This window comes from Aquarana catesbeiana, linkage group LG01 (genome assembly GCF_042186555.1).
Source record: "Aquarana catesbeiana isolate 2022-GZ linkage group LG01, ASM4218655v1, whole genome shotgun sequence".
Classification (NCBI taxonomy): Eukaryota; Metazoa; Chordata; class Amphibia; order Anura; family Ranidae; genus Aquarana; species Aquarana catesbeiana.
In genome coordinates this window covers 41,853,608-41,872,730 of record NC_133324.1, presented here as the reverse complement: position 1 = coordinate 41,872,730, position 19,123 = coordinate 41,853,608, and the positions used below count along the sequence as shown (strand labels likewise).

The 19,123-nt window shown below is 47.0% G+C and overlaps 1 protein-coding gene across 1 annotated transcript in view; it reads right to left on the bottom strand.

Moving 5' to 3' along the window:
- Positions 1–1,582: 1,582 nt before the first annotated feature.
- Positions 1,583–19,123, bottom strand: part of LOC141141162 (vomeronasal type-2 receptor 26-like) — a 164,816-nt gene continuing 147,275 nt past the window's right edge. Inside the window, exon 6 of the mRNA XM_073628884.1 lies at positions 1,583–2,493. Within this exon, the coding sequence (XP_073484985.1) occupies positions 1,583–2,493 (911 nt within the window). The remainder of the gene's footprint in view (positions 2,494–19,123) is intronic.

The window sequence follows — 19,123 nt, the reverse complement described above, 5'->3', positions numbered from 1 at the left end:
ATTAAAATGAAGCATTGAACCTTTTACATTTTAAATATCTGTGTATGTAAATGCTTATTGTTGAATAACTGCTAATTATTCATCCTCCAGAAAAGGGGAGAGAGACGACCCTGGCTACACAACCTGACTTGAGGTTTACACAAGGCAAGCATCTCTCTATGACAAGACAGTGCCAGATGTTCGAGCAACCAATCACCAAGTACCAGTGTTGTCACCTGGGAGGAAGGGGAGTAAACCACATGCCCCCATACCTGGAAGTATAAGGTATTAGTGTTCACTTTTAGTAGTAAAAGGAAAGGTGGCAAGCAAGGAGAATGTGAATATGATCAAGCCGGGAGTGGGCAGTTAAGATAACTATTTACTCTTCTGGGGAAAAACACAGGTTCACTTAAATGTGATTTATATCTCTAAAAAACTTGAGAATCATTTTATTATAATTAAAATTAGTTTAGAAGAGCCCTAAACAAGATCATTTCCACTTGACAAGTCTAGGGATGTCTTTAGCTTTCTATTGATTTGCCTGTTAAATGTATGGATGGAAATGTATAATGTTTTATATTGATTTGTTAACTTTATTTATGCTTTTTTTTTTTAGAATATTTTTCCCCACACCTAAAGTTCCAGCCAGCAAGTGAAGCTCTTGGCTCCTTTTACATTGTTGGTTCATAAGCTGGCTATACAGAAATAGATTTCTATATGAACATTTGCAGAAAAATTCTTGTTGTATCATTCGATACTGCCATCAGAAACTTGACAAATGTCACTCAAAAATACTTCAACATTTAATTTGCTTTTAACATTTGCTTATGAAAATGGAAACCACAATCATTATTAGAATTGTATTTGTTTGGAGAAAATATGTCCATCCTTTTCCTTTGATTTTTTTTTATTGCTACAGTAAAACATTTATTTGACTCCATTTACTACTAGAACATTGACTGAACATTCAAAAATCAAATGTTTTACGAAAAGACACTTTGGGTTTAGTATGGGCAAATTTCAGAGGCAGGTTTTGTAAGGGGAGGAGAACTTTGACAAAAAGGTTACTGGGGGGTTTGTTCTAAAATCCTAATCTGAATATTGAAGTGCCACACTAAATAGTTTATGTCTGATATGAGGTTTAATTCAAAAATTAAATGGGTAAAACAGCCAACACATTTTAGGAGTCCAACATCAGCCCCTTCACCAAAACTTAGCAAAATATAGGGTTGACAGTCTGGTGACTCGGACATAACTAATTAATTAAGTTATTTGCAGCGAGAACACACACATATTAATTCATCAGTACCTAATTAACCTTGAAAAAAAAATTTCATTTTGGATATGCTTGACTTGCAGAAGCTGCCTACTTACTAATCAAATGCCCTACAGGGAATACACCAACATAACAATGACATTAATTTGAAAACCATCACCCACTTCCAGCCCCAGGCTTCATCTCCATCTACCTTTAAAAACAAAAAATTGCACGAGATTTACACAACTTTGACAGAGGATTAACAACATTTGAAATTCATTAAACTTGGGTGAAAGCTATTTGAATCTTGTGTGAAAACATTTATAAACAAATTCCTAAGAGTAGTTATTCATGTCCATTTTTGCTATCAAGTAAACATAATTGTGTATTCAATTCAGGTTTAAATAAGATAATGAAACATTTTGGAAAAAATATACAGCTTAGAAGTCCAGCACTTGAGGCCAATATGGCAAATATCTCCACAGCCACCATGTATTTCCCTTTAGTGCTCAGATAGGCCGGGATCATGGAAATCCAGACACTGCAGAAAACCAGCATGCTGAAGGTGATGTATTTGGCCTCATTAAAACTGTCCGGTAATGTCCTCACCATGAAAGCCAGAACAAAACTCACAGCTGCCAGAAACCCCATATAACCCAACACAGAGTAGAACCCGATAACGGACCCTTCATTACACTGAATAATGATCTTGTCCTGATAAGAGTGAGTGTCCATTTCCTTAAAAGGGTGAGAAGAGGACAACCAATTAATACATATTATTACTTGAATGGATGAACATACTGATACTATAAAATTGGCCAGTTTGCTTCCAAGCCACTTCCTCCAGTAGCTGCCAGGTTTGGTGGCTTTGAACGCGATATAAACCATGATTGTTTTAGCAAGAAGAGAGGAAACAGCTATGGAGAAGATGACTCCAAATGTCATGACACGCAATATACAGGTTATATCCAGTGGTTGACCAAGGAACAAGAACACACAGAGGAAGCTCAACAAAATGGAGACAAGGAGAACAAAACTCAGATTTCTGTTATTAGCTTTGACGATCGGGGTGTTCAGATAGGAAACAAAAATCCACTTTATTAAAACAGTCACAATGCAGAGTACAGCAGAAACTGTTAGGAATACTTTAGAAATGCCATCAGTGTAGGAAAGGAATTCAAGGTGTTTTTGAATACACTGATCTTTCTTCTCATTGGGCCATTCTTCCTCTGGACAATTCATACAGTTCTCACTGTCTGCCAAGAGTAATACATATAACACAGATTAATTTTTATTCTAATTAATTAAACAGTATTTTACAGGATGTAATTTGTACATATGCAGCACACTCCTGAAGGAGCTACTGAGTGAAATAGCCCCCTGAGACTAATCTGGTGTATGGACTATTCATATTATCAATTTAACCACTCTGCCACACTCCTGACAATGAGTTAGAAGACACCAACTTGAGTTGAATCTGTAGTTATTTTACCACCAACCACTCAGATCAGACTTAACCGCTTGCCGACCACCTCACGTAGGGGTATGGTGGCACAGTGGCTCTCCTGCACTGGATCATGTTATTAGATACATAATCCAGCACTTCCGGGTATGGGCCGTGCGAGCACATGACAACCACGCCGGCTATTCTGTCATTAGTCACAGCACAAGCCGATCAGTGGGTCCCGGCCAATGGATGACATTTGACACCTGCTGATCGGCGAAGAAGATGACAGGACAGAGCTCTCTGACTGTAAGCAATACAGAGCTCTGTCCTGTCATCGGGGATGTGCCAGTTTTTGTTTCTCAGCAAAGCAGGGAATAAAAACCGGCACATCCTTTAGTAAAAGTATCTCACAGTGAATGTACCAGGCTCTGTTAGGCACACATTTAATCATATGATCGCCCTATATGTTAATCCCTTCCCAGCTGGTGTCATTAGTACAGTGTTGGTGTAAATCTTTAGCACTGATTACTGTATTAGTATTACTGGTTCCCACAAAGTGTCAGTAATGCCGCGTACACACGGTTGGACTTTTCGGCTACAAAAGTCCGACGGACGCCGACGGACCAAGTCCGTCGGACAATCCGATCGTGTGTGGGCTTCCCTGGACTTTCAGCTGACTTTTCCAGCCGCAAATCTGACGGACTTTAGATTTGGAACATGCTTCAAATCTTTACGTCGTAACTCTGCCGGACCCAGAAATCCGCTCGTCTGTATGCTAGTCCGATGGACAAAAACCGACGCTAGGGCAGCTATTGGCTACTGGCTATCAACTTCCTTATTTTAGTCCGGTGTATGTCATCACGTTCGAATCCATCGGACTTTGGTGTGATCGTGTGCAGGCAAGTCCAGTCGTTAGAAAGTCCATTGAAAGTCCGCCAAAAGTCCATTGAAAGTCTGTTGAAAGTCTGTTGGACGGGCTGTCGGACTTTTGTAGCTGAAGAGTCCGACCGTGTGTACGGGGCATTAGTGTCTGACTGCCCACCATACTATCATAGTCCTGCAATAAGTTGCTAATCATCAACATTACTAGTATTACAAGTTTTAAAAAAATTGCAGTGTATATACTATTGTTTTAGATGCTATTATGTAAGCACAAACCAATCACTATATGCTTATTGGGATTTCTTTATCAAAAATATTTAGCAGAATACATATTGGTCTAAATTTAAGAAGACATTTAATTTTTTTCATTTTTGTATTGGTAATGTTTTATAGCAGAAAGCTAAAAATTATGTTTATATATATATATTTTTAATATTTATGTTAATTATGGATATATATATATATACAGATTCCCAGGAAAAGAGGAAGAAAATAATTTAGTTTTTGACAATGATCTCAATGATCCTTACCTGTTTAAAGACAGTAATTGTAGAAGAGGTAACTGGAGGGGTTTAACTCAAAGAAGAACTCTAATCAGTCACAGATCTACAATATGTTTGGGAAGGAAGGGGAAATTAGTAAAGGAGTAGTATTGTAGGAAGAAGTGCAGCCTCGGGGTGTTAAGACAATAGCTTTGAGAATGATCTGGATTTGATGGATGACACCTAAAGTGTTGTAGGTAAGGCAATAATGAACTGAAGTGTCAGTGTCTGCTATACAGTACAAGGATGGGGGTAAACAACCCTCTTACCAAACTCAGTTGTAGATACAGACAGTGGAGGGGCCCCTCATACACTAATGTGATGATTCCGGAGAACCCACTTGGCCCTTCTGGAACAGCTGGGGCAGACTGGAGATCTAGTTCTGTGTCTATGGGACACCAAGAATGGGCTGGTGATCCTGCTCTGTGTTCCTTGAATGCTGGGGATAGACTGGTGGTTCCCATGTCTCTGGTACAGCTGAGGTTGAACTGGCAACTCTGCTCTGTGTTTCTGGAACAGCTGAGAATAGACTAGCGATTCCACTCTGTGTCTAGGGAATAGGCTGGCAGACAGCTGTTAACAGACTCAGAACTCTGTCCCAACATTCCTTTCCTGGTCTGGTGCCAAGTGCCCTGGATCTTCCCAGGCAGTTTTGTAAAAGTTTTCTCTTCAGCTCCTCCACAGTTGCAGGGAGCTGTCATTTTTTTACTCTACAGAGAGCAGTTCCACCTAATGATGATGAAACTACACATCCCATAATCCACCTGCTCAGCATGGACATTCTGGGACTTTCTGTACCATGACAGTTTTGTGTAGGTTAGTTCGTTTTTACTTGCAGAGTCTTACATTAACATTTACTGGTGTTTTTCAGTACTGAGTTTGGTACTCCTTGTTGATTATATAGAGTAAAACAGTTATTTTTATTGCACCATAACAACCAATAATGCTCTAGGGCAGTAGGTATGGAGTTGTTATTTCCTGTGATGTTGGCAGCCAGCCTTCCCGCAAAAATGTCTCCTACAGACCTGCTCCACTTCCCGCCTTCTACCACACTGCTGGAGGGCTTTGATGTGAAGAGGGGACTGTGTGATTAGGAGGAACTGTGTGCTGGGGGAAATGTGTGATGGGGAGCTCTGTGAATTGGGGGGCTTTGTGATGGGTGGACTCTGATGTGTTGAGAAGACTCATGGATGGGGGAACAGGTTGACCCCTAAATAAGAGTTAGAGGGCTGGTTATCCACCTGCCCCAAATTGTTGGAATGTTATAGCTCTCTTGCGGGTCTCAATGTATGAAGTCAGCAGTTTGGCCACATCCTCTAAAACATTCTGTGGAGGGGGAAAACCCAATTTTATACAACTTGGCAGGAGTAAGGTGAGAATGATGAAAAATTTAAAACTGAATAATGCAGTCTCTAGCCACTTGCCTAGCAGGCCAATTCTGGCATTTCTCTCCTACATGTAAAAATCATCATGTTTTTGCTAGAAAATTACATAGAACCCCCAAACATTATATATGTTTTTTTAGCAGAGACCCTAGAGAATACAATGGCAGTCATTGCAACTTTTTATCTCACACGGTATTTGCGCAGCAATTTTTCGAATGCGCTTTTTTGGAAAACAAACAGTTTTGTGCTTTAAAAAAACAAAACAGTAAAGTTAGCCCAATGTTTTTGCATAATGTGAAAGATGAAGTTACGCCGAGTAAATAGATACCTAACATGTCATGCTTCAAAATTGCACACGCTCGTGGAATGGTGCCAAACTTCGCTACTTAAAAACCCCCATGGGCGACGCTTTAAAAAATTTTACTGATTACTTGTTTTGAGTTACAGAGGAGGTCTGGACCAAAATTATTGCTCTCACTCTAAAGTTCACAGCGATACCTCACATGTGTGGTTTTAACTCCGTTTTCATATTTGGGCTTGACTTATGTATGCGTTTGCTTCTGCGTGCGATCTCATGGGGACAGGGGCACTTTAAAAAAAAAAAATAAAAATATTGTTAATTTTACTTTATTTATTTTAGCTTGACACTCCCCCCCCCCAATTTTTTTTTTTCATCACTTTTATTCCTATTACAAGGAATGTAAACATCCCTTGTAACAGGAATATGGCATAACAGGTCCTCTTTACAGTGAGATATGGGGTCAATAAGACCCCACATCTCACCTCTAGGCTTGGAAGCCTGAAATAAAAAAAAATAAATAAACGATCCTGGCTTCCCAGCTGAATCAGCACCATTCGTTTGAATGCAGAGGCCGGGCGTGACGTCATAACATCTGGTCCACCGGAAATCTCTATGATGAACATCCGGGGCCAGCGGATCATGTCCGACTCACCGATCGTAGCGGTGAGTCAGTAGAAGCAACAGAGGGTGGCGGGAGGGGGGGGGATATCCCCTCTCACCTCCCGTAAGAATGATCAAGCAGTGGAACAGCTGCTATGATCATTCCTATGGTGCACAGAATCGCCGGCTCTAAAAGACGATATTTGAATGATGTCTGTAGCTACAGGCATCATGCATATATCCCTGCTCAAAGCTGAGGACGTCATTTGGAGTACGGCGGGCGGGAAGCGGTTAGCACAGGAATCTTCAAACTACAGCTCTCCAGTAGGGATGAGCTTCGAGTTTGAGTCGAACTCATGTTCGACTCGAACATCGGCTGTTCACAAGTTCGCCGAACAGCGAACAATTTGGGGTGTTCGCGGCAAATTTGAATGCCGCGGAACACCCTTTAAAAGTCTATGGGAGAAATCAAAAGTGCTAATTTTAAAGGCTTATATGCAAGTTATTGTCATAAAATGTGTTTGAGGACCTGGGTCCTGCCCCAGGGGACATGGATCAATGCAAAAAAAAGTTTTAAAAACGGCCGTTTTTTCAGGAGCAGTGATTTTAATAATGCTTAAAGTCAAACAATAAAAGTGTAATATTCCTTTAAATTTCGTAGCTGGGGGTGTCTATAGTATGCCTGTAAAGGGGCGCATGTTTCCCATGTTTAGAACAGTCTGACAGCAAAATGACATTTCAAAGGAAAAAAAGTCATTTAAAACTACTCGCGGCTATTGCATTGCCGGTCCGACAATACACATAAAAGTTAATTGATAAAAACGGCATGGGAATTCCCCACAGGGGAACCTCGAACCAAAATTTTTTAAAAAAATGACGTGGGGGTCCCCCTAAATTCCATACCACCAGACCCTTCAGGTCTGGTATGGATTTTAAGGGGAACCCTGCGCCAAAATAAAAAAAAACGGTGTGGGGTCCCCCCAAAAATCCATACCAGAACCTTATCTGAGCACGCAACCTGGCAGGCTGCAGGAAAAGAGGGGGACAAGAGAGCGCCCCTCCTCCTGAACCGTACCAGGCCACATGCCCTCAACATTGGGAGGGTGCTTTGAGGTAGCCCCCCAAAACACCTTGTCCCCATGTTGATGAGGACAAGGGCCTCATCCCCACAACCCTGGTCGGTGGTTGTGGGGGTCTGCGGGCGGGGGGCTTATCAGAATCTGGAAGCCCCCTTTAACAAGGGGACCCCCAGATCCCGCCCCCCCGTGTGAAATGGTAAGGGGGTACAAAAGTACCCCTACCATTTCACTAAAAAACTGTTAAAAATGTTAAAAATGACAAGAGACAGTTTTTGACAATTCCTTTATTTAAATGCTTCTTCTTTCTTCTATCTTCCTTCATCTTCTTCTTCTTCTTCTTCCGGTTCTTCTGGCTCTTCTGGTTCTTTCTCTGGTGTTCTCGTCCAGCATCTCTTCTGCGGCGTCTTCTATCTTCTTCTCCTCGGGCCGCTCCGCACCCATGGCATAGGGGGAGGCTCCCGCTCTTCTCTTCATCTTCTTCTCTTCTTCTCTTCTTCTCTTCTTCATCTTCTTCTCCGGGCCGCTCCGCACCCATGCTGGCATGGTGGGAGGCTCCTACTGTGTGATGCGTCTCCTCTTCTGACTGTTCTTAAATAATGCGGGGCGGGGCCACCCGGTGACCCCGCCCCCTCTGACGCACGGGACATGACGGAACTTCCCTGTGGCATTCCCCGTGATGTCACAGGGAAGTCCCGTCAAGTCACCGTGCGTCAGAGGGGGCGGGGTCACCGGGTGGCCCCACCCCTTTTTTTTTATTTTGGCGTGGGGTTCCCCTTAAAATCCATACCAGACCTGAAGGGTCTGGTATGGAATTTAGGGGGACCCCCACGTCATTTTTTTAAAAAAAATTTTGGCCGGGGTTCCCCTTAATATCCATACCAGACCTGAAGGGCCTGGTATAGAATTTAGGGGGACCCCCACATCATTTTTTTTTTTAATTTTGGTTCGGGGTTCCCCTGCGGGGAATTCCCATGCCGTTTTTATCAATGAACTTTTATGTGTATTGTCGGACCGGCAATGCAATAGCCACGAGTAGTTTTAAATGACTTTTTTTCCTTTGAAATGTCATTTTGCTGTCAGACTGTTCTAAACACGGGAAACATGTGCCCCTTTACAGGCATACTATAGACACCTCCCAGCTATGAAATTTAAAGGGATATTACACTTTTATTGTTTGACTTTAAGCATTATTAAAATCACTGCTCCTGAAAAAACGGCCGTTTTTAAACCTTTTTTTGCATTGATCCATGTCCCCTGGGGCAGGACCCGGGTCCCCAAACACTTTTTATGATAATAACTTGCATATAAGCCTTTAAAATTAGCACTTTTGATTATTCATGTTCGTGTCCCATAGACTTTAACGTGTTCGAACAAACTTTTTACCTGTTCGCATGTTCTGGTGCGAACCGAACAGGGGGGGTGTTCAGCTCATCCCTACTCTCCAGCTGTTGTGGAACTAAACATCCCATGAGGCATTGTAAAACTCTGACATTCACAGACATGAGTAGGCATGATGGGAATTGTAGTTCCTGAACAACTGGAGGGCCGTAGTTTGAAGACCCCTGGGCTAGAGAATATATTGTAACTGAGGATTTACCCCTTTCTTTCATTTAGGTAGATATCTTTGGGAAGTTCGCTATAACTTTAAGTTACTAGATAATCTTGTTCTTAACAGATTCAATTTATCATTATTATTATACCCACAGATTTAATGTGGAGTGCAGTGGACTATCTCATCTATCTCCCGTAGCCCCCTTGCAGACAGTTGGAATTTTGCATAGAGGAGTGGTGTTAATGATTTTATTATATTGGCTGTGGCTTATTACAAGGTTATACATGTAAACTTTTCCATCATATTAAATTAAGGTTTTTCATCTTCATGTTTTTTTTTCTATTAATGTATTGTATGATTGTACAAATACTGTGCTCTCACCAAGAAGTAGATTCTTGGTTCATAAAACATGTTGCGAATTTATTGTATTCCCTTCATTGATCCATGCAGTGATATTATATATTGAGGTAAGAAAGTATTGTACAGATTAGCAATGGTCATTGTTTTTGAATAATAGGGTATACATGGAGGTATCATATAATATAGAACATTAACATACATCAGTCTTTGTACCTGTAAAGTCCCATTTTTTTTTTATTTTTACACAATATACCAAGAATGTTGGTACACCCCATGATGTAAAGTCTATGGAATCCATGCATAATGAATTTCTTTGTAATCTCAAAATATACACTGGGGGGGGTACTTTCAAAAACAGTATTAGGTGCAGCTCCGCAGAGAAACCAATCAGCTTCTAGGTTTTATTGTTTAACCACTTGCCGACCAGCCATCGTCATTATATGGTGGAAGGTCGGCTGTCCTGTGTGCATCGCTGTACCTGTACGGCGGCTCTCGCAGGCATAGTTGCGGGCTTCATGCTTTTGCTCCTGCTGCATGCAGCGGGAGCGTGCCCGTAGGTCAACAGGACTCGAAGTCAGCCGACGATCCGCAATCATCTAGTACAGAGGCAGAATGGGGATCTGCCTTTGTAAACGAGGTGGATGCCAGTTCTGACAGGGGACATGTCATAGATCTTCTGTTCCCAGTGATTGGGGAAAGTGATCTCTGTCATGTCCCAGTGAGCCCATCCCCCTACAGTTAGAACATGCTAAGGCAGGGGTCCTCAAACTACGGCCCGCGGGCCACATGCGGCCCGCCGAGGACATTTACCCGGCCCAGGGCTGGATTCCTGACAATCCAGGCTTGGGCCGGGGCCAGGTCGGCTCGGCTTCAGCAGGGAGCATATCCGCTCCGCTCAAGCCGCCTCCCCCACACCAGTAATGGAGGGCTCCGTGTGCTGCGCTGCATGCTGGGAAGTGTAGTTCCCAGCACAGTCCCGCACGCCGCACGGAGACAGGAGGCGCGAAGAGTGACAGAGAGCGGAGGCTTCAAGCAACAGCCTACGAACAGGTGAGGACCCCACTGTCCCCCTGTCCACCCCTCTGTCCCCCTGTCCACCCCACTGTCCCCCTGTCCACCCCTCTGTCCACCCCACTGTCCCCCTGTCCACCCCACTGTCCCCCTGTCCACCCCACTGTCCACCTGTCCACCCCACTGTCCCCCTGTCCACCCCACTGTCCCCCTGTCCACCCCACTGTCCACCTGTCCACCCCACTGTCCCCCTGTCCACCCCTCTGTCCCCCTGTCCACCCCACTGTCCCCCTGTCCACCCCTCTGTCCCCCTGTCCACCCCACTGTCCCCCTGTCCACCCCTCTGTCCCCCTGTCCACCCCACTGTCCCCCTGTCCACCCCACTGTCCCCCTGTCCACCCCTCTGTCCCCCTGTCCACCCCACTGTCCCCCTGTCCACCCCTCTGTCCCCCTGTCCACCCCACTGTCCCCCTGTCCACCCCACTGTCCCCCTGTCCACACCTCTGTCCCCCTGTCCACCCCACTGTCCCCCTGTCCACCCCACTGTCCACCTGTCCACCCCACCTCCCCCTGTCCACCCCACTGTCCCCCTGTCCCCCCTGTCCACCCCACTGTCCCCCTGTCCACCCCTCTGTCCACCCCTCTGTCCCCCTGTCCACCCCACTGTCCCCCTGTCCACCCCACTGTCCACCTGTCCACCCCTCTGTCCCCCTGTCCACCTGTCCACCCCTCTGTCCCCCTGTCCACCCCTCTGTCCCCCTGTCCCCCCTCTGTCCCCCTGTCCACCCCACTTTCCCCCTGTCCCCCCTCTGTCCACCCCACTGTCCCCCTGTCCACCCCTCTGTCCCCCTGTCCACACCTCTGTCCCCCTGTCCACCCCACTGTCCCCTCTCTGTCCACCCCTCTGTCCATCTGTCCACCCCTCTGTCCCCCTGTCCACCCCACTGTCCCCCTGTCCACCCCACTGTCCACCTGTCCACCCCACTGTTCCCCTGTCCTCCCCTCTGTACCCCTGTCCACCCCTCTGTCCCCCTGTCCACCCCTCTGTCCCCCTGTCCACCCCACTGTCCCCCTGTCCACCCCACTGTCCACCTGTCCACCCCTCTGTCCACCTGTCCACCCCACTGTCCCCCTGTCCCCCTGTCCCCCCTCTGTCCCCCTGTCCACCCCACTTTCCCCCTGTCCCCCCTCTGTCCACCCCACTGTCCCCCTGTCCACCCCTCTGTCCCCCTGTCCCCCTGTCCACCCCTCTGTCCCCCTGTCCACCCCACTGTCCCCCCTCTGTCCACCCCTCTGTCCATCTGTCCACCCCTCTGTCCCCCTGTCCACCCCTCTGTCCCCCTGTCCACCCCACTGTCCACCTGTCCACCCCACTGTTCCCCTGTCCACCCCTCTGTCCCCCTGTCCACCCCTCTGTCCCCCTGTCCACCCCACCTCCCACCTGTCCACCCCACTGTCCCCCTGTCCCCCCTGTCCACCCCACTGTCCCCCTGTCCACCCCTCTGTCCACCCCTCTGTCCCCCTGTCCACCCCACTGTCCCCCTGTCCACCCCACTGTCCACCTGTCCACCCCTCTGTCCCCCTGTCCCCCTGTCCACCCCACTGTCCCCCTGTCCCCCCTCTGTCCCCCTGTCCCCCCTCTGTCCCCCTGTCCACCCCACTTTCCCCCTGTCCCCCCTCTGTCCACCCCACTGTCCCCCTGTCCACCCCACTGTCCACCTGTCCACCCCTCTGTCCCCCTGTCCACCTGTCCACCCCTCTGTCCCCCTGTCCACCCCACTGTCCCCCTGTCCCCCCTCTGTCCCCCTGTCCCCCCTCTGTCCCCCTGTCCACCCCACTTTCCCCCTGTCCCCCCTCTGTCCACCCCACTGTCCCCCTGTCCACCCCTCTGTCCCCCTGTCCACCCCTCTGTCCCCCTGTCCACCCCACTGTCCCCCCTCTGTCCACCCCTCTGTCCATCTGTCCACCCCTCTGTCCCCCTGTCCACCCCTCTGTCCCCCTGTCCACCCCACTGTCCCCCTGTCCACCCCACTGTCCACCTGTCCACCCCACTGTCCACCTGTCCACCCCACTGTCCCCCTGTCCACCCCTCTGTCCCCCTGTCCACCCCTCTGTCCACCCCACTGTCCACCTGTCCACCCCACTGTTCCCCTGTCCACCCCACTGTCCCCCTGTCCACCCCACTGTCCCCCTGTCCCCCCTCTGTCCCCCTGTCCACCCCACTGTCCCCCTGTCCCCCCTCTGTCCACCCCTCTGTCCCCCTGTCCACCCCTCTGTCCCCCTGTCCACCCCACTGTCCCCCTGTCCACCCCACTGTCCCCCTGTCCCCCCTCTGTCCCCCTGTCCCCCCTCTGTCCACCCCTCTGTCCCCCTGTCCCCCCCTGTCCACCCCACTGTCCCCCTGTCCCCCCTCTGTCCACCCCTCTGTCCCCCTGTCCACCCCTCTGTCCCCCTGTCCCTCTGTCCCCCCTCTGTCCACCCCTCTGTCCCCCTGTCCACTCCTCTGTCCCCCTGTCCACCCCACTGTCCCCCTGTCCCCCCCCTCTGTCCCCCCCCCCTCTGTCCACCCCTCTGTCCCCCTGTCCACCCCTCTGTCCCCCTGTCCACCCCTCTGTCCTCCTGTCCACCCCTCTGTCCTCCTGTCCACCCCTCTGTCCTCCTGTCCACCCCACTGTCCCCCTGTCCACCCCTCTGTCCACCCCACTGTCCCCCTGTCCACCCCACTGTCCCCCTGTCCACCCCACTGTCCCCTTGTCCATCCCACTGTCCCCCTGTCCACCCCACTGTCCCCCTGTCCACCCCACTGTCCCCCTGTCCACCCCTCTGTCCCCCTGTCCATCCCTCTGTCCCCCTGTCCATCCCTCTGTTCCCCTGTCCATCCCTCTGTCCATCCCACTGTCCCCCTGTCCACCCCACTGTCCCCCTGTCCACCCCACTGCCCCCCTGTCCACCCCACTGTCCCCCCCTCTGTCCCTCTGTCCACCCCCTGTCCACCCCTCTGTCCCCCTGTCCCCCCCTCTGTCCCCCTGTCCATCCCTCTGTCCCCCTGTCCATCCCTCTGTCCCCCTGTCCACCCCACTGTCCCTCTGTCCCCCTGTCCACCCCTCTGTCCATCCCTCTGTCCCCCTGTCCATCCCCTATATATATTATTATTTATTATTCATTCTTTTATTCTTTTGCACTACAAAAAAGATGTGTGCATAGGAATTTAGGAATTAGTTCATATTTTTTTTAAACTATAGTGCAGCCCCCCAACAGTCTGAGGGACCGTGAACTGGCCCCCTGTCTAAAAAGTTTGAGGACCCCTGTGCTAAGGGAACACAGTTAAACAGTTAAACCCTTGAACGCCCCCTAGTGTTAACCCCTTCCCTGCCAGTGTCATTTATACATCGATCTGTGCACTGATCAATGTAATAAAGTCACTGGTCCCCAAAAAGTGTCATTGTCAGATTTGTCCGCTGCAATGTCGCAATCCCACTAAAAATTGCAGCTTGCCACCATTACTAGTAAAAACAATAAAATAAAAAAAGTCCCTAAATCTATCCCATAGTTTGTAGACACAATAACTTTTGCACAAACCAATCAATATATGCCAATTGCATTTTTTTTTACCAAAAGTATGTAGAAGAATATATATCAGCCTAAGCTAATGAATAAATGTTTTTATTTATTTAATATATGTATTATAGCAAAAAGGGAAAAAAAAAAAATTAAATTGTCGCTTGTTTGTTTATAGTGCAAAAAATAAAAAACACAGAGGTGATCAAATACTACCAAAAGAAAGTTCTATTTGAAGGAAAAAAAAAAAGGACATCAATTTTGTTTGGGTACAGCGTCGGAAGACCACGCAATTGTCAGTTAAAGCGATGCAGTGCTGTATTGCAAAAAAATGGCCTGGTCATTAAGGGGGCAAAACCTTCCAGTGCTTAAGTGGTTAAGCTTAATTGAACAAGCTGAGCTTACAATCTAATTAGTTTCTATGCACAGCTTCACCAGATTATGTGTGCTGCTGTTTTAGTAAATAACACCCGCTGTATTATCTATTTTAAAATACTACCTGCCTTACCTCTCCTACATTTCAGTCTTACCAAGCTGCTTACATACTATCCAGCAACTGTACAATATTTGCAGCTAGTGTCCCTCAAATAGTATGCTCTAATTTTTTTTCATGATAAAACCTGCCATGTCTCTCCCTTTTACATTGCAGCCTAACCAAGCTATTTACATATTGTCAAGTAACTGTACAAAATTTGTGGATGTTGTATTACTAAGATTACTCTCTAATGTTTATTAGAAGATAATAAAACACCTCATCTCTCCCTTTTACATTGCAACCTTAGATGCGGCTTGATACTGTCCAACCACTGAACAATATTTGTGGCTATTGTCTCTCATGAACAATATTTGTGGCTATTGTCTCTCAAATAATACATTACAATGTTTCTTTCAAGATAAAACCTACTTCATTTCTCCCTTTTACATTGCAGCCTTACCAAGCTGTTGAGCCACTATACAATATTTGTGGCTATCAACTATCAGAGAATAAAATCTAATGTTTATTTCAAGATGCAGTATAGCTTGCTTCTGCCACTTACATTTCAACTTTGCCAAACTTTTTACAAACTGACCAGCCACTGAACAATACATGTGGCAAGTGTCTCATTGTCATGGTTATGCAATAGAGTTTTCTCTGTCAGCTTACCTGTCTCCCTGTGTTCATCTCTAAAGACCAGCTGCCTCTCACCTGACTGGTTTTATAACCTCTCCTCTAAGCATGGCCCCACCCCAGGCCCTATCAGGGAACCCTATATTAACCTGTGCACTGCAAGCCAGCAGTGCTGATCAACCATTGTGTGTTAGCCTCCGTGTGTACTTGCTGTGTTTCCTATGTCTGATTCCTGTTACCGACTTTGGCCTGTTCTCGACTCTCCCTGTCTGTTTGTTACCCTGACCTTTGGCGTGTTATGTTTATCCTTATCTGCTAGTCGCCCTGACCTTTGGCTTACCCTTTACTTCCCTGTCATTCCAGCCTGCTGCCTCCTTCCTCTTCTCCTGTAGTCTACGGTGAGCATGAGCTGCGAGACCCTGGGGGCCGCAACCTGGAGCCAGACTGCACTGCAGCGCAGTCCATCCTCACCACTAGAGGCTCTGGTGAACACCCCCTGGCTCTTAGACTCCGCACCCTGGGGAATCTATGCTCTAGCTCCCACTGGGATCCATGTTAGTTATCCTGTAGACCTGCTTCCCGAACCTTCCAGGGTTCAATCCGCAGCAGTCAGTTCTAGGGTCCACTACCTTAGTGGTGCACTTCTGACTCCTACAGAGTGCATCTGTCACCTGGTCCCTGGTGACCTGACAGTTTGATCAGCCATGGACCCGGCTGATGTGCCGCTGCCCGCAGATGATCCGTTGCAGGGCTTAGTTCGCAGACTTGAGACCCAGGAATCGCGTCAGACACAAGTGATACGATTCCTTCAGGATTTGGCATCCCGTTTCGAAAAGGTTCAGGCCTCATTAGGACCACCGGTTCAACAACCTCAACTGCTATCTGCTGCTGCACCTATCGCACCAGTCACAGCCACACATTCATTACAACTGCCAGCTCCAGCCCATTTCTCTGGGGACTCCAAGGCTTGCAGGAGGTTCCTTAGCCCATTCATGATTCATTTTGAACTTCAGCCCCAAAACTTCCTGTCTGATCGGGCGAAAGTAGCCTATATTATATCCCTCCTGTCCGGCGAGGCGCTAGCTTGGGCTGCCCCTCTGTGGGAACTGAATGATCCAGTGGTTTCTAGCCTGTCTGATATCTTGAAACTTTTTCGGGATATCTTCTTGCCTCCTCAGCGGCTAGCGCTCTTTTAGGTCTCCGTCAAGAGTCCGCTTCTGTGGGACAGTATGCTCTTCAGTTCCTTATCCTCACAGCTGAATTGAGCTGGAATAATGAGGCCCTAGTTGCAACCTTTTTACATGGCCTCTCTGATAGAGTGAAGGATGAATTAGCAGGAAGATCCCTTCCTGCTGATCTGGACGGTGTCATCACTTTGTGTAACCAGATCGATATTCGCTTTTAGGAGAGGGCACTGCAAAAAAGACGCCAGCACTCCCCGTTCCTTAGGCAGATTGAGCTCCCAGTCCCTTCTCTTCGATCTGAAGAGCACCCCCTGCCCGCTGAGGAACCTTTGCAGCTGGGCTGGACCAAGTTGTCTCCTGAAGAACATGCTAGGCGCAGAACTCTGGGCCTGTGCCTCTATTGTGGGGCCAAAGGTCATTTTTGGTGACACTTGTTCTCTTCGTCCGGAAAAATGATCGGGGCTAATACATCTGGAAGGTGGAGTATTAGACCCTGAAGTATCACCTTCAACTTCTCGTCTTCTTCTTTCTGTGTTCCTTCATGTCGGCACATCCTCTCGTTCGGTCTCGGCACATCTGGATTCCGGAGCCGCTGGCAATTTCATGGATTGGGAAACTGCATCTTCCCTGAGACTTACCCTTTTGCCCCTTTCAACGCCATTGGTGGTCTTGGCGATTGATGGCACTGTTCTCCCAGGGGGTCCTATCCGCTTCCAGACCCTTCCTGTTAAGATGTCGGTAGGGACACTCCACCAGGAGTGGATATCCTTCCTTGTCTTGCCTAAAGCTTCATCTCCTATCATATTAGGTCTTCCTTGGTTACAGTTCCATTCTCCACACATTGACTGGACTGCTGGACCGATCCTGGCTTGGTGTTCCTCCTGTTCCTCTTCCTGCCTACTCAAGGTTACCCCAAAAGAGAAACTTCCTGTTGCCACCATCCCAGTATCTTCTGCTCTTCCCGCTGCATATAGTGATTTCTGAAATGTCTCCTGCAATAGTCGGGCTGAGGCACTCTCTGGGTCATGTGGCACTCTGGATGAGGAGCCCACCTGTGAACTTGAGCCGATCATTCACTCCAGTTTGCATGGTCATTTACCTTTGCCTGTTCCTGGACCCCCTGGGACGCACACACAGGCTGACTCGTCTACCAGTTCCACAGTCGCTACACCCTGTGATGCGATTCTGGTGGTCGCTGCACCTGGCAATGCTGTTCAGTCGGCCTCTGCACCAGTTCAGCCTATGCCCAGTGAAGCTATCCAGCTTGACTTCTGTGACACATCACTTTCTAACCAACCTGGTCTCAGGGATCCACTGACTTCTGCCCAGTCTGATGATCCTGTGTTGGATTTCCAGCTCATCTTTAAGGGTCTGGGGGACCTGCTCAGACTCCTGATGGTCTTCTTATGCCTTTACCCATTCCTAAGAAGCCTTTAGCCCTCAATAAGTCCTCTCGTCCTCTCCCTACCTCGGTTTCGGTCTCTGAGGATAATCTTAAGTACGAGGTTAGTCAAGTTCTCGATTCCCAGTGCCATAGAGGCATTCTTCAGTACCTCGTACACTGGGAAGGGTTTGGTCCTAAGGAGAGGTCTTGGATCTCTGCATCTGAGATCTTTGCACCTTGTCTGTTGAGGAGTTTTCATCTGGAGTTTCCCTTTAAGCCAGGGCCCAAGTGGGGGAGGCCTCATAAGAGGGGGGGTACTGTCATGGTTATGCAATAGAGTTTTCTCTGTCAGCTTACCTGTCTCCATGTGTTCATCTCTAAAGACCAGCTGCCTCTCACCAGACTGGTTTTATAACCTCTCCCCTAAGCATGGCCCCACCCCAGGCCCTATCAGGGAACTCTATATTAACCTGTGCACTGCAAGCCAGCAGGGCTGATCAACCATTGTGTGTTAGCCTCCGTGTGTACTTCAAAGAAAAAAGAAATTGCGCTAGGTGCATAAAAATTGTGATAAGATGAAAAAAAGTTTCTGCTGCTGTGCACTGTAACCCCGATACAAGGGCACAAAAACCAAAATATAATACAGAAAGTGCAGCGCTGGACATGTGAAGTGAATAGTGAAATTTGCTAAACCAATTAATAAACTAGTGAAAATTAATCAAAATCAATATATAAAGTGGTGACCTATATATATAGATTATAAATTATTTTTAAATGTGAACATATGAATTAAGAAAAGTGAGAAAAAGTTCCTGTAAATGAAAACTTTTGAAGACCTTCAAAAGTTTTCATTTATAAATTCTTTATTTTCATTTTTTCCACAATAATAATAGCACAATATTACATATGAGTACATCACCACCTACATATTCTATTTTACAAATATTATCTTCTTGAAAATCGCCAATTACTATCACCTTTATGACGAAATTATGTTGTCTTTCGGCAAAAAACGTATCATTTCATCTTGCCTTCTTATTGTGCTAATACATACCCGTAATAATTCCTACTTTTATTACATTTTCCTTAACCAAGGATAGCCCTGGTTATCCTCCAAAGCCAAAAAACAAAACACCCAAAAAGAAAAAAAAAAAAAAGACACAGAAGAAGAAAAAAGAGAACTACAAAAAAAAAAAATTAATTAAAAATTAATATTAATATTATGCCTCATCATACCGTCCACCCCTCCACCCCGCTAGAAATTTTATTTAGGGATTCTGCTCCCTGTATGTAATATAGGGAGTCCAGACTTATCGAAACCTGTCTTCTTGCTCTCTCAGCGTCATAGTAAGATTTTCCATTTGTTGGATCTCTGTTATTCTGCTAATCCATTGTATTTTGGTCGGAGCTACCGTGCTTTTCCAGAGTTCCGGGATACAAGCTTTTGCTGCTGTAAGCAGGTGCCTTAAGAGAGATTTTTTATATTTATCAAT